We start from the raw sequence: 13,309 nt of genomic DNA, 5'->3' as shown, positions 1-13,309 counted from the left end.
GGTGTTAAGATTTTATTTTTTATACTTGGGACAGCTCAACCATCAGTGGGGTATTTAGACTCCTGGACATCAGAATGGAGTGTTGGTTGTCAGGTTGTTTTAACAGTAATTCATCTTCAGAGTTTTTACTTCAACATCTAGAGAAGGGTTCATTTTCTTACTTCAAACCAGTTAAATATTCTGGGTGAAACACGTCACTGATTTGCCTATGACCTTTTGCAAAAGTTGTTGTTTTGTTAAAATACCATACCTATTAACCTGAATTTGCACTGACTGTGTTTTAGTGTATTTAAAAATGGTGAACTCAGTTTCTGAAATTAAACTTTTTATTTGCAATTTTCTAAAAAAAGAAGAAAAAAAAACCTCATGTGACAAATATTCATAAAAGTCTTATTCATAATAACCCAAAAGTGAAAACAACCCAAATGTCCATCAACTGGCAATGGATAAACAAAATGTGATTTCTACATACAGTGGAATATTATTCAGCCATCAAAAGGAGTGATATAGGGTACAACATGGATGGACACTAAGATAAAGAAGCCAGACACAAAGGATACAGACCAGCTGATTCTATTTATATGAAATGTCCAGATCAAACAGACAGAAAGCAAGTTAGTGGCTATCTAGCTTAGGAGAGTTTGGGAGGAGATGGGGAGTGACTGTTAGTGAGAATGGGGTTTCTTCTGGGGGAATAAAAATATTCTGAAATTAGACTGTGATGACGGTTGCACAACCCTGCAAATATACACTAAAAAATCATTAAACTGTACATGTTAAATGAGTGAATTATATGCTATGTGAATTATATGTCAAAAAAGCTGTTAAAAATAAAAATATATTCATATGAATTTTCTATTCTATTGTGTAATATATTTTTGTCTGCTTTAGTATAAAAATAATATTTTTCACCCCACCAGTTTATTTTTTCTTAGTGAAAATGACTGCTTCAGGATAATCCATTATTTTATGGCTTCACACATGTGGTCTGGGAAAATTTCCTCATAGGCTTGGGTGAATTTATGCCCCAATTTGCCCACGACATTCTTGGTTTATGCTTGCTTCCCTAGAGTCATGATAAACACCACCTCCTTTCACTCTCCAAGGTGTCCCGGCTTGTACAGTAAGTTATAGGGTCACCTACCACAGCCACTGTCTCCCCTGCCCCCTGTCCCCCATACTCAAGTTTGGGAAGGATGACTTTATGTAACCAACAAATGTTACCTTTGATCTAGAATTAAATTGAAAAAAATGTCAAATCAAGAATTTCACTTTTCATGTTAACTAGACTTATTGTGGTGATCATTTTGCAATATATACAAATATCAAATCAGTATGTTGTACATCTGAAACCAACATAATGTTATATGTCAATTATACCTCAATTAAAAAAGATAAAAATAAAAAAATAAACAAGGTGACAAGTTAAAAGTAAAAAAAAAAAAAGAATTTCACTTTTTGATTTTTCAAGATAATTGATTTGAGCAAGCTTGCCTTTGAGACCTTAAAAACACTGAAATAATTCTATGCATTAATTATGAAGACTATATTAAATTAGTTTACCTACTGTTTTCTAATTCTTAGAAATGTGACGTTAATAACATAGAGCTGGTATATATGTGATGTCTTCATTAACTAGATAGCTGGTTATTCAAAATACATTCTTCAGTAATTCTAGATAAGTGGAGATTTACTGAAACATTGCCAATCATTCACAAGCTGGAAAATGCTTATTACAGAGAGAGGAATATTATATGCAGAAAATCTTGAACATATATTCACATGACAGTTTGAAAAGACTGCAGTGAACCTTTCTTTTTGATATAATATCCGTTGGTTTGCTGAGTAGGTAAGCACTTTCAAACCCTGTTTGTGCTACCATAGGCTTACTAGTAATAAATAATGACTTATCAGTAAGATGACTATCTAGCAATTGCATATTAGAGAGTATCAATTTTAATTATTATTTCATTTATTACTCTGGTTGTTAAATTCTAGATAGATCAAAGTATTTCTTTTTATTCATAGATTATAGTGGTTCCAAGATCTACTAATCAAAATTGCTGTCACTAAATGGCAAACTTAAAATATAATAATGGCTTTGTTACTATAAATTAACATATGAAAAGATAAAGGGAGACTTAATTATTTAATATTAATTATACAGTTATTATATATTATGGTATTTATTGTAGTAATTATTAATATATGGGAATAAGATACAAAGCTTGGAATTATAGCTAAATTTTATTAACTTCTCATTAAAAATTTTTTTCATAAGCTTTTAAATACTAGTAACATATCAGAACAAACTGAAGAAACCCTCATTTGATATTCTTATTCAATTTTGTTTTTGCTTATATGACTATAATTTCTACCTTTATTTTAAGATGTTCTCCCTATTAAAAAGTTTTTGAAGCCATTGGAAGTTTCAGGTTTCTTAAGGTAATTTATCCTTTCTCCATATTTTACTTTAAACCTTTTACATTTTAACCTTTTTTGCAAGTAGTAATTGAATTAGTACTAAAATAGAAACAGTACACCAGGACTTCATCCTCAAACAAATTTAGTTCTAAGATTTTGCAATATTAATGTAGTATTATCTCCCTTCACTCCCTAGAAAGCTGTAGGTAAATAGCAGAGTTTTTCCCAAAGGTTGCAGAGAGTTTTCAAACATCAGTGTTCTTTACCGAGAAACATAATCAAAAGGATTCAAGGCATTAACAGTGACTGTGGAGAGAAGATGTGACTCTAGAAAACATTTTTCTTCAACTATTATAGCAGTTTCTCTACAACTTCCCCAAGGTAACGGTGAAAAGAATCTACCGAGGTGCATGTGGCCCTGAGTAGAGTGACTCATTATGGGAACCTACTACACACAGGTTCATAGGCCTGAATCTGATCTTCTATATTTCTATCCAAGTTAAAAGTAGAATCTAAATATCATTAACAGAGATACAAGTTAAGAAATTAAAAGTATATTTAATGAAAAATTAAGGCTGCATGTGTAGCTGACCCTTGAACAATATGGAGGTAGGGGTGCCAACCCTCCCACAGTTGAAAATCCACACACTGCTAACTCTGCTCAAAAACAAAGGCGCTGACAAATGACTCCCCCTAGGGCGGGAGGCTGAAACAGTCTGGACAGACTCGGGACACAAACCCTAGTTCTTTTTTTTTTTTTTAATTTTTTTCCCGTGGGGGATGTAATCAGTTTGTTGATCGATTGATTGATTTTTTAATGGCGGTACTGGTGATTGAACCCTGGACGTCGTGCATGCTAGGCACACACTCTACCACTGAGCTATACCCTCCCCCAAACCCTAGGTCTTTTGATTCCACGTATTGTGAGCCCTGATCAAACACAAACTTTTCCCCACACTTAGTTAATTGAAAGATCTGTAAAATGAAAATACAGGTACTGTATTTATTGGGGGAAAAAAAGGGTGCGTATAAGCAGACCCGCAGTCCAAACCTGTGCTGTTCAACTGTAGTTTCTCTTCACCCTGCCTGACTTATTTACATATTCATTCACAGCTCACTTATCTCCCATGTCCCTCCTCACACATGCAAAAATCTCACATAAAAACAACATAACTGACATTTTCTTCTGGTATATTCCAAAACCACATGGAGATAGAGTGCGCATGAAAACAAAAGTCAGAAAGGATCAAATACTACATTTGTCTCCTTCAAAACTCTATCTCAATATCTTATAATAACCTTGAATGAAAAAGAATATGAAAACAAATATGTGTGTGTGTGTGTATACACACACACAGACATGAATGGGACATTATGCTATACATCAGAAGTTGATACATTGTAACTGACTGTACTCCAGTTTAAAAAACAAAAAGCAAAAAACTCTATCTGACCTCAGGAGCCATCCAAAACGGCGTTCCTACGGATGTATTCCGACGGTGCCAGGTGCTGGTGAGCTGTGCAGACACACCTGGAAGGAAGAGATGAGACTTACTTCTCGCATTTGTGACTCATGTAAGGAGATTCCAACCACAATAGATCTGCTTATGAGCTAATACTAAAATTCGGATCCCTTACATCTGCCACTGGACTTGAACTTCACCTTAAAGTCAGGATGTCTGCAAAGCCAAGATACACAACGGTCCTCCTGTTTTCTATTTCTCATATCCAAATCAATCCATCCTTAAAGTCCCATTACAAGTTTTAGTTCCCCCATCTGACTTAATCTGCTTCTGATCACCCTAACTGCTATATCTTTTGGCTTTCTAGATTTTAAACTATTTGTCTGTTTTGCATGTCTTGGCATGTTGTTGTGATTTGAGTGGTATGGCTACCTGCACCCCCTCTTCCCTCTGCCCACTACTAAATTCTGGTGAATTTGAGTGTTTTATATGGTGGGATGCACAAAGCAGGTGACTTGTAAATAAAATTATTTTTCATCTATCAACTTGGGACAAATCACACCTGACTGGAAGTTTCTAATTAACCACATCTCCTTAAACCAACACCATCAATAGAATCAGCCCTTTTTCTTTAGAGAGATTATACACAGAAGGATTACAATGAAGAGGTAAGGCCAAGACATGGAAACAGCCTAAATGTCCATCAACAGATGACTGGATAAAGAAGATGTGGTATATTTATACAATGGAATACTACTCAGCCATAAAAACTGACAACATAATGCCATTTGCAGCAACATGGATGCTCCTGGAGAATGTCATTCTAAGTGAAGTAAGCCAGAAAGAGAAAGAAAAATACCATATGAGATCGCTAATATGTGGAATCTAAGAAAAACAAACAAACAAACAAAGCATAAATATAAAACAGAAATAGACTCACAGACATAGAATACAAACTTGTGGTTGCCAAGGGGGTGGGGGATGGGAAGGGATAGATTAGGATTTCAAAATTGTAGAATAGATAAACAAGATTATACTGTATTAGCACAGGGAAATATATATAAGATTTTATGGTAGCTCACAGAGAAAAAAAATGTGACAATGAATATATATATGCTCATGTATAACTGAAAAACTGTGCTCTACACTGGAATTTGACACAACATTGTAAAATGATTATAAATCAATAAAAAATGTTTAATAAAAAATTCAAATGTCATTTAAGTGAAATGTAAAGGGGATGGAAAAAACCGTAACTCACTAAAATATCTGAAGTTTCGCTCCTGGCAAGAAAGTGACATTTTAGACTAATCATATGAAACTTTTTTCCTCTTTCTGGAGATAAAGAGAAGATTATATCACTAGAACTGGCATTTTTCAGCAAGCAGTCACACACTGGCACCTGAATTTATAGATATAAATGACAGGAAAGGACCATCCTTCCACACTCCACAGGAAATATACAGGGAAGGATGCTGAGAAAAGTTTTTAGGGTGTGGCATGTGACTCAGATAGACCATTCAGACTTTTTCTTGGAAACGTGATTCTTGAGTGGAGACACTCAGGGAGGAGGAGACTGGAGCAAGTCACCCAATGTCAGGGCTCTAAGGATTCATGCAGGCGATGCTGCTTCAGAGGTTCAGGGATGCCAGAGCTCTTTTCTTAGGAGGCTGGATTGTCCTGTTTCTCCCGTGACTTTGTAGGTCACGCAGTGTCGTTTCCAGTATCATCACCTAAGTTGGTGGGAGATAAATTTCTTTGCCTGTAGCCAAGGAACCATGACTAATACAAGAACCTAGTGATTTTACATATAAAGGAGCAAATCAACACAGGTAGTAGTCAATAATGAGTTTACAAAGCCTAAGAGTCATTAGGTTTTATGTTAATATGAGATTATATATTTATCTGTATTAATACAAATTAAGAATTTTCTAAAGCAAACATTTGGTCTCCAAACTCTGTCACACATCCCAAACAACAAGAAACTTCTGAGCGAGCATATTCAATATACATACAACTTTCTATGTATTTCCTGGTGTATTACCATATACATTATGAAATGTTTAAAGATAATTTTAAAGGATGATATTAAAATAATAAATGTATTATGAATATTCCTTAATCAGGTATGGGTATTTCTACACTCCAGTGGCATCTGGGATAATGAATTACAATGGAGCCTCATATACTGTTTAGCGTCTTTGGGAGCCTATGAAAGAATGTTTTACACCTGGTTCCTGTAAACTGGATGGAAACAAGAAAAATTCAGTCCAGAATGTGAAGAAGGAAAAACAAAAAGTCTCAATATAAGTGAAAAAGGAACAATGCAAGTAGGCAAAATAAGAAATTCTTGAGCCTGAGAATACCGGATGATTATCACATTAAAACTGGGACACATACATAATTATGAAAGAGTGACAAAGGAAGGTCTTCACGTTTGTTGAACGCTTCTGTGATGACTGTCATACCTCAAGATCATTTTAGCAACACAACCAACTACTTCAGAGTTAGAAGGCAACTTAATGGTCATAACATCTAACATGCACATTTTCAGGCTAGTAAATTTCAGCTGGAGAGAAAAATGAGTCTCCTGAGGACAAACGGCATTTTTACTTAAATTCTCACAAGAAAATGAGCCCAGAAGGTAGAAAAATGTAAAATTCTATTAGAAATGATTGACATAAATTACTTTAAAAGGCAATTCAAATTATGAGTTCAGGAGCCCTAGGAAGTAAGGAAGATTAGGAAAATCATCTTGTGCAGGGAGGAGCTAATGGAGTAGGTCACCTAAGTAAACAGTTACATAAGCATCTCAGAGGAGAAGATGCCAAAGATGGAAAATTCCAGGCAGAAAGTTGGGATAGAGAGAGGATATTGGAAGAAACAAGAGGCCCACAAGACATCAGGGGTGAACAGAAAGCAAGCTAGAGGAGAGGGCAATAATCCATTAAAAGTCAAGGCCACAGGAACACGAAGGAGGCTTATGTTAATGATTCTTCAGCCCTTTGCTTTGATTATACTGCTGGGGACTTTTCAAGTCCTTCCAATGAGGCTTCCTGGGCCACTTGATGCCTATACAGTAGCTCTATGGCATAAGTAAGTCCTGTTTCCAGGGAGAGAAACATGCAGGCTTCACACTTGTGGTCAGGAGAACTCTTCAGTCAAAAGAAACATCAGATATGTAGTTTCCAAACTGGTTCAAACAGACCAGATGGCTTCAGGGAACTTGATTTGCCATAACCATTTGTCAAGGCAAAGCCCTTGCTTGACATCTCAAGAGAGCAAAAGGAAGAGCATGGGGTTTTGCTGTTATTGCTAAAAGCAAAATACTGCAGGAATGAGAATTGAAGTCATAAAACTATAGAATTTTTGCAACAGTAGGGGCCAAAAAATTTATTATACCATCTAATCCCTTCATTTTGTTGGTGAGGTTAAGACAGTGTGATGATTAATTTTATGTGTCAACTTGGCTGGGCCATGGAGCCCAGATATTTGATACAACATTCCTCTGGATGTTTCTATGAAAGTGGTTTTTGGATGAGATTAACATTTAAATCAGTGGACTCTGAGTAAAACAGATTATCCTCCATAATGTGGGTTGTCCCCATCGCCTGAGTGAAAGATCTTGGCAGAACAAAGCCTGACCTCTGCTGGATAAGGAGTCCAGCTAGAAGATGGCCTTTGGACTCAACTGGCAACTCTTTCCTGGGTCTTCAGCCTGCCAGCCTCCAATCAGATTTTGGAGTCATCAGGCCTCCACAGTCACATAAGCCATTAAAAAAAAAAAAAAAAAAAAGGCATCTCTCTCTGTATATCCATAAGCATCCTGTCTGCTCTGTTTCTCTGGAGAACTCTGACTAGTCCAGATTTTAGTACTGAGGATGGTTGTAGAGGCACAGAATATTAAAGATGGGTTTTCTGAATTGGTTCTGGGGTTTCTGGAATTGACCCTCAGATCTGATTAGATTAAAAGACATGAATGGCTCCATTTCCAGGAGGAAAGAGAGCACTAACAGTCCAAGGCATGATGTGGCAATAGAGACACACAAGATGTCATCACTGATCACTTGCAATTACACACTTACAGTGAGACAGGAGGGAAGGGGACAGGGCACAGTTGCTCCAGGAATGACAGTAATTTAACACCAAAATGGTAGAAGATTCACCAAAATGGTGGAAGATTCACCCCCTAGTTGGCCTTGAGGAGTAAGAGGTTTGACTTCTAGGAGACTTTGAGCTTCATTATATGCTCATTGTAACAGCGTGATCAAATAACATGCCCACAGGCGCCATGACAGTCCCAAGGATAAACACAAAAGGCCAAAGAATGGCCCAATTCATGGGAATCCCAGCCCCTTCCCCAGGGCTGTTGGAATGGTGAAGCTACTGGCCCATAAATACTGACACCACCATGCCTAGTTGCCCTTTCCCCTCCCTCCTCTTTGGAGACGGCCCGCACTCTGTCTATGGAGTGTGTATCTACTTTTACTTTAACCTGAGCACCCAATTCCCACACCTCTTTCCTTGCCTTTCTCATGCCTTACACTCTATGCAGTGTGTATCTCTCTAAATAAATCTCCCTTTACTCAATGGTGGCTCACACTTGAATTCTTTCCTGCACAAAGCCAAGGACCCACACTTGGCAGGGCATGTTCCAGGGGCTCAAACGAGACCTGGGACACAGCCCTCCTCATGCCCCACATCCGTTTTCCTGCATCAACAAGAGGCAGAGTTCAGGGTGACCACGCACGTGATATCTTTGAACATTTCCACCAAATGAACGAGAGTATTGACAGTGGCTGGTTGTTTCTAATATCGCTGGACAAAGTGAGGAAAGAGAAGGATGATCTCAGGAATTCAAATTCCCAGCTCATGTGTTGTACAGTGACCTGAAAACTCATGTGTCTGCCCTGAAAGAGACCAGTCTCTCCCGTAGCCAGGGAGCTGAGATCGCTGAAAGCCAAATCCAGAATCTCATCTTGCAAGTGGCTAAATTATGATGTAAGCTGAATTCCTACCCTCACAGGGTATCTGCTATTAAACTGAAGGCATGGATTCAGAAGAAATAGGATCCTGAAAGTTGGGTGTGTTGAAGTCAGGGGCTTTGAACCCCTAGATTCTGATGCGTCTTCTCTGTCCCCTAAGCAAATCTCTAACCCCTTCTGAGGAGATTAAGCTTGCACTCGCCCTCCTCTGATGGAGCTGCCTTACAAGACACTGAGAATTCTCAGGACCCATCCCAACCACCTCTCTTTGCTTCTAAACCTATAATCAAACTCAAGTCCCAGCAGAACCCTAAAGGTGAGGTCCAAAAGTCCAAAGAACTACTTGATTTTTCAAACTTATACACACAGGTATTCAGAGACTCCGTGGGGGATGGATATTAAGGGTGTGGGGTAACAGTAGAAGGAACATAAACTTGAATCAGGCTGAATTTACTGATGTGGGCCCAGTAAGCAGACACTCTGCTTCTCACGTGGCGTCTAACAGTTTGGTTGGTTGCTTGGCTCAGACATGGATCAAAAACTGGCCCCAGTAAACGAACTTGAAATGCCAGAATTACACTGGCTTACTCCAGAAGAAGGGGTTCAAAGGCTTAGGAAGACTGTAATGTTAAGAGTGGATTTGTCATTTAAGACCTACCACCCAACATGGGATGGTCCAGAGGACACAACTGTGAGAGTAAGTTTTGAGGGCAGCCCCGGCATCTCTCAAGAGCTCTGTTATCACTCTTCTCAAAGGCAACTGCTACCCCTGAGCTGGAAACCAGAAATTCAATGGGAGTCATGGACCACAGAGTGGCAGGGGCCAAGGGATGACAGAGCCGAAGCAGCGTTCAGAACAGTCTGAGCTGCAGGGACCGATGGTGCTGCCTAACCGATCGTGGTGTTCCCGAAAGAGAAGCAGACTGGCAGTGATGTACATGTCTTACTTGACCTCCATAAGCAAAACCGTTCTAAGCCAGGTGAACTAAAATCTAACTTGAAACGTAAAAACAGATGGTCATGGCCCCTCAGTCAATGCCAAGACTTGAGCTGGTTTACCTACCTGGAATTCCCCAAATGAAGGGGAGGTTGGCCCCCTAAGGAAGGACTCCAGCTCACTGCCAAAAATTCATACTATTAATCTTTCTCACAGCCTTCCCTAAAGGGACTACTGGCCCTCTACCAGAGGAAAAGTGTGCATGGGGGAAAAGGAAATAAGCAGACTTTTCTGGGATTACTGGACACTAACTCTGAACTGACACTAATTCCATGAGACCCCAAACGTCACTGTGTTCCCCCAGTCAGAGTTGGGACTTAACAGAGGTCAGGTGAGCAATGAAGCTTTAGTTCAGGTCCATCTCAGAATGAGCTCAGGCTTTGTTTTGTCATTGTTAATTTAGGAGGTTGGAATAAATCAATGATTCTCTATTACATTTGGGTCACAACTACTCAGCGAGTTTTGTGAAAGCTTTATACTTTCTCACCAGGAAATTCACATTCACACAATGCTTTGCATATAAGGGATGTCAAACATCTTCCGACATTTCTGTACTTAATACACAAAACGACATTCAAGGTTACCGCCAGCTTTAACATCCAATAAATCTATAAAATGACACAGGTAGCTGATTCTATACAATCACCACTCCTATCAATACTAATATGATTTCCCTTGAAAATCTGTCCCCTCTCCAGTCCACCCGGCACTCTCCTTTTCTTTAATATTCAGTTCATCTCTTATAATGGAGACGGTGCAGTGCTATCTCTAAAGGCATCAAGACCATACTGCTCGCTGTCCTTTCTCTGCTTTGAACATGTGAACTATGCACCTCTGCTGTCCGGGCCATTCAATCCTGTATGAGTCTGGACGTGTGTATATACGCACAGAACTGGACCTCAGTTATAGAGAGCTGAGTATATGTGATGCTCTGCATTTATGCTACACTATTATCACTGGCCTTTTATTTTTTCATTCCTTTTTCTCCCCATTGACCTCTCCCATTGTCCTGTCTCCTGCTCCTTCATAAAAATCTACTTACTTGAAGTTCTTCAGGAATTTACATTTTAGAGCTGCAGACTACATCATTTAATCAAAACATTTATTTTACAACAAGAAAAACTGAGAAGGCAAAGAGATGATTCTTAAAAAAAAAAACGGAAGGAAAGTCCTCTTTGGTTCGCCTAGAGCTATCACCTCATGGAAAGGCAGAATTGGTGACTTATATTAACATTTCCAAGCTGTACTGAGCTGATTAGTTTGTTTTTGTGTTAAGTAAATCCCTAGTTATAAAGTTTCCTTTTATCTATTGCTAAAAAAAACTCTTTCAAAATGTCTGAAACCTCGTTTTTAACTTCATAATAGAATTTTTTGGTGTATGTTAAGTACGTAATTTATTTGCAACAATTAAAGATTAAATTTTTGAACGTCTCAGAATATAGGGCAGTGTACTTCAATTAAGAAAAAAATACTCTCTAGGATATTTAAAAATGCCTTTGTCTCCCCCTTTCCATAACCCTCTTTAAAAAAAATAAATATTTAGTTACTTGCAGGATAGGAAGAACCAAGCAGATTGTATCAGCCCATCCCCCCCTTCCACCTAACCCCCTCCACCCACCCCCCTCATGCCTGATTGGATCAAAGGGGCTATCTGAGCCAGCTTGTCCAACTGATCTCCTTCTCCCACTCCAAATTCCCTCAATTTATGGTGCTAAAAGTCTGGGCCAGTTAGCTGTTGGCACTAGACTCATAAGGTCATGAAGGCCAGGAGGTTGGAGGCTGCTGTTTCTGAGAAGCCTTGCTGGGCAACATGAAAAGTCCAGAGACTAGTTTGCAGACGCTCAAAGAGAGTCAAAGCGGAGCGATCCGGTTCCTCCAGGGAGAAGTAAAAGGCAACAAGCAGTCCTGGTTTCTGCTTCCCGTCCTTCCACCCGTTCCAGCCCCCGCCTCCAGTTCTTCTCATCTACGAGACTGCCCTTTGTACCCACTCCTCTTCGGAGCTGGCTTGGGGTTCATGTCCTTAGAACCGAAAGACCCCTGACCAAGACATACAGCACTGTCCATGATGTTGAACAGCTTAATTCAACTTCAGAAAATGTTCAGTTTGGAACACTTGAGCCCACAGGTTCAGGTGGAACCACAAAGGTCTAAAACAAGAGTCCATTTATTCATGGTTTTGTTTACAAACTGAAAGAATTAAAAACGTCTTTCCTTTCAAATAAAGGTCACCTCCCTGAAGTACAAAGACAAATTCTAGCTGAGGAAAATCTTAATTTTTTATATAGGTATGAAAATTCTAAAGCTCTGCCAACTTTTAAAAAATGGTTCTTCCGTCTAGATTTTTCCCCCTATATATCATTTCATTACAGAAAGCACTAGCTCTCGCATTTTCTAGATTCATAACATTCAACTACCAAATATGGATATTTGGTAGATACACATGTGTATATATACAATCTTTAGACATATACATAAATATCTTTAGATGTCTGTGCTAAGTCTCCAATTCTACTCCAGAGTTTAAAAACATTTTTGACATAATTTCAACCTTAGAGAAAAGCTGGCAAGAGAAGTACAAATTATTTACTTTCCCGAACCATTTAAGTATGTAAGTATGTAAACAGGTTGCCCTTTTACCCCCAAATACTTTTGTGTATGATTGCTACAAGCAAGGACATTCCCCTACTACGTACCTATAATACAACTAATAAAATCAGGAAATTTAACTCTGACACATTTCTACCATCTACAGACTCCATTCAAAGTTCATCAATTGTCCCAGATATGTCCTTGCAACAAAAGGATCCAACCCAGGATCATGGGTTGTGTTGAGATGTCACGTCTCTTTGGTCTCCTTCAACCTGGAGGAGTTCCTTAATCTTCCCTTGAACTTCATGACCTTGATATTTTTTTAAGATGTCGGGCCAGTTACTCTGTAGAATGTTCCTGAATTTGGATTGGTCAGATATTCCCTCGTGATTATACTTTGGCAGGAATATGATGGACGTGAAGTCTTCTCATTGCACCCTGTCGGGTGGAATGTGATCTCCATTCCTCGCATCACTGCTTGTATGCACTCTGTTCACTTGATTCAGTTTGTGTCTGCCAGCCTTCTGTGCGAAGTTTCTCCTTTTCTTTTGTAATTAAGTATTTTGTGGGATGTCTTTTGTGACTACATAAATATCCTATTTCTAATCAAAACTTAACCCACTAGTTTAGCATCCACTGAAGTTTTTGGATGAATTACTTATTACTATGATGGTTGCCAAATGATAATTCTAAAACTTTCATTATTCTTTTTTACTACTCCTCCTCTTTAGTTACCATTCTTCTTTAAAATACAGTAGCTTTTGCTTTTTTCCATTCATTTATTGATGTGTATAAGTATGCAAGCATGAATTAATGGATTTCTACTTTATTCAAGAGATACCACTGTTACC

At 38.5% G+C, this 13,309-nt stretch overlaps 1 protein-coding gene across 1 annotated transcript in view; it reads right to left on the bottom strand.

Moving 5' to 3' along the window:
* Window positions 1–13,309, bottom strand: part of MYO3A (myosin IIIA) — a 193,613-nt gene that overhangs the window by 146,374 nt on the left and 33,930 nt on the right. Inside the window, exon 6 of the mRNA XM_074358211.1 lies at window positions 3,879–3,955. Coding sequence (XP_074214312.1) covers window positions 3,879–3,955 — 77 coding nt within the window. The remainder of the gene's footprint in view (window positions 1–3,878; window positions 3,956–13,309) is intronic.

Source organism: Camelus bactrianus, chromosome 35, assembly GCF_048773025.1.
Source record: "Camelus bactrianus isolate YW-2024 breed Bactrian camel chromosome 35, ASM4877302v1, whole genome shotgun sequence".
Taxonomy (NCBI): Eukaryota; Metazoa; Chordata; class Mammalia; order Artiodactyla; family Camelidae; genus Camelus; species Camelus bactrianus.
This window is presented reverse-complemented; position numbering and strand designations above follow the sequence as displayed.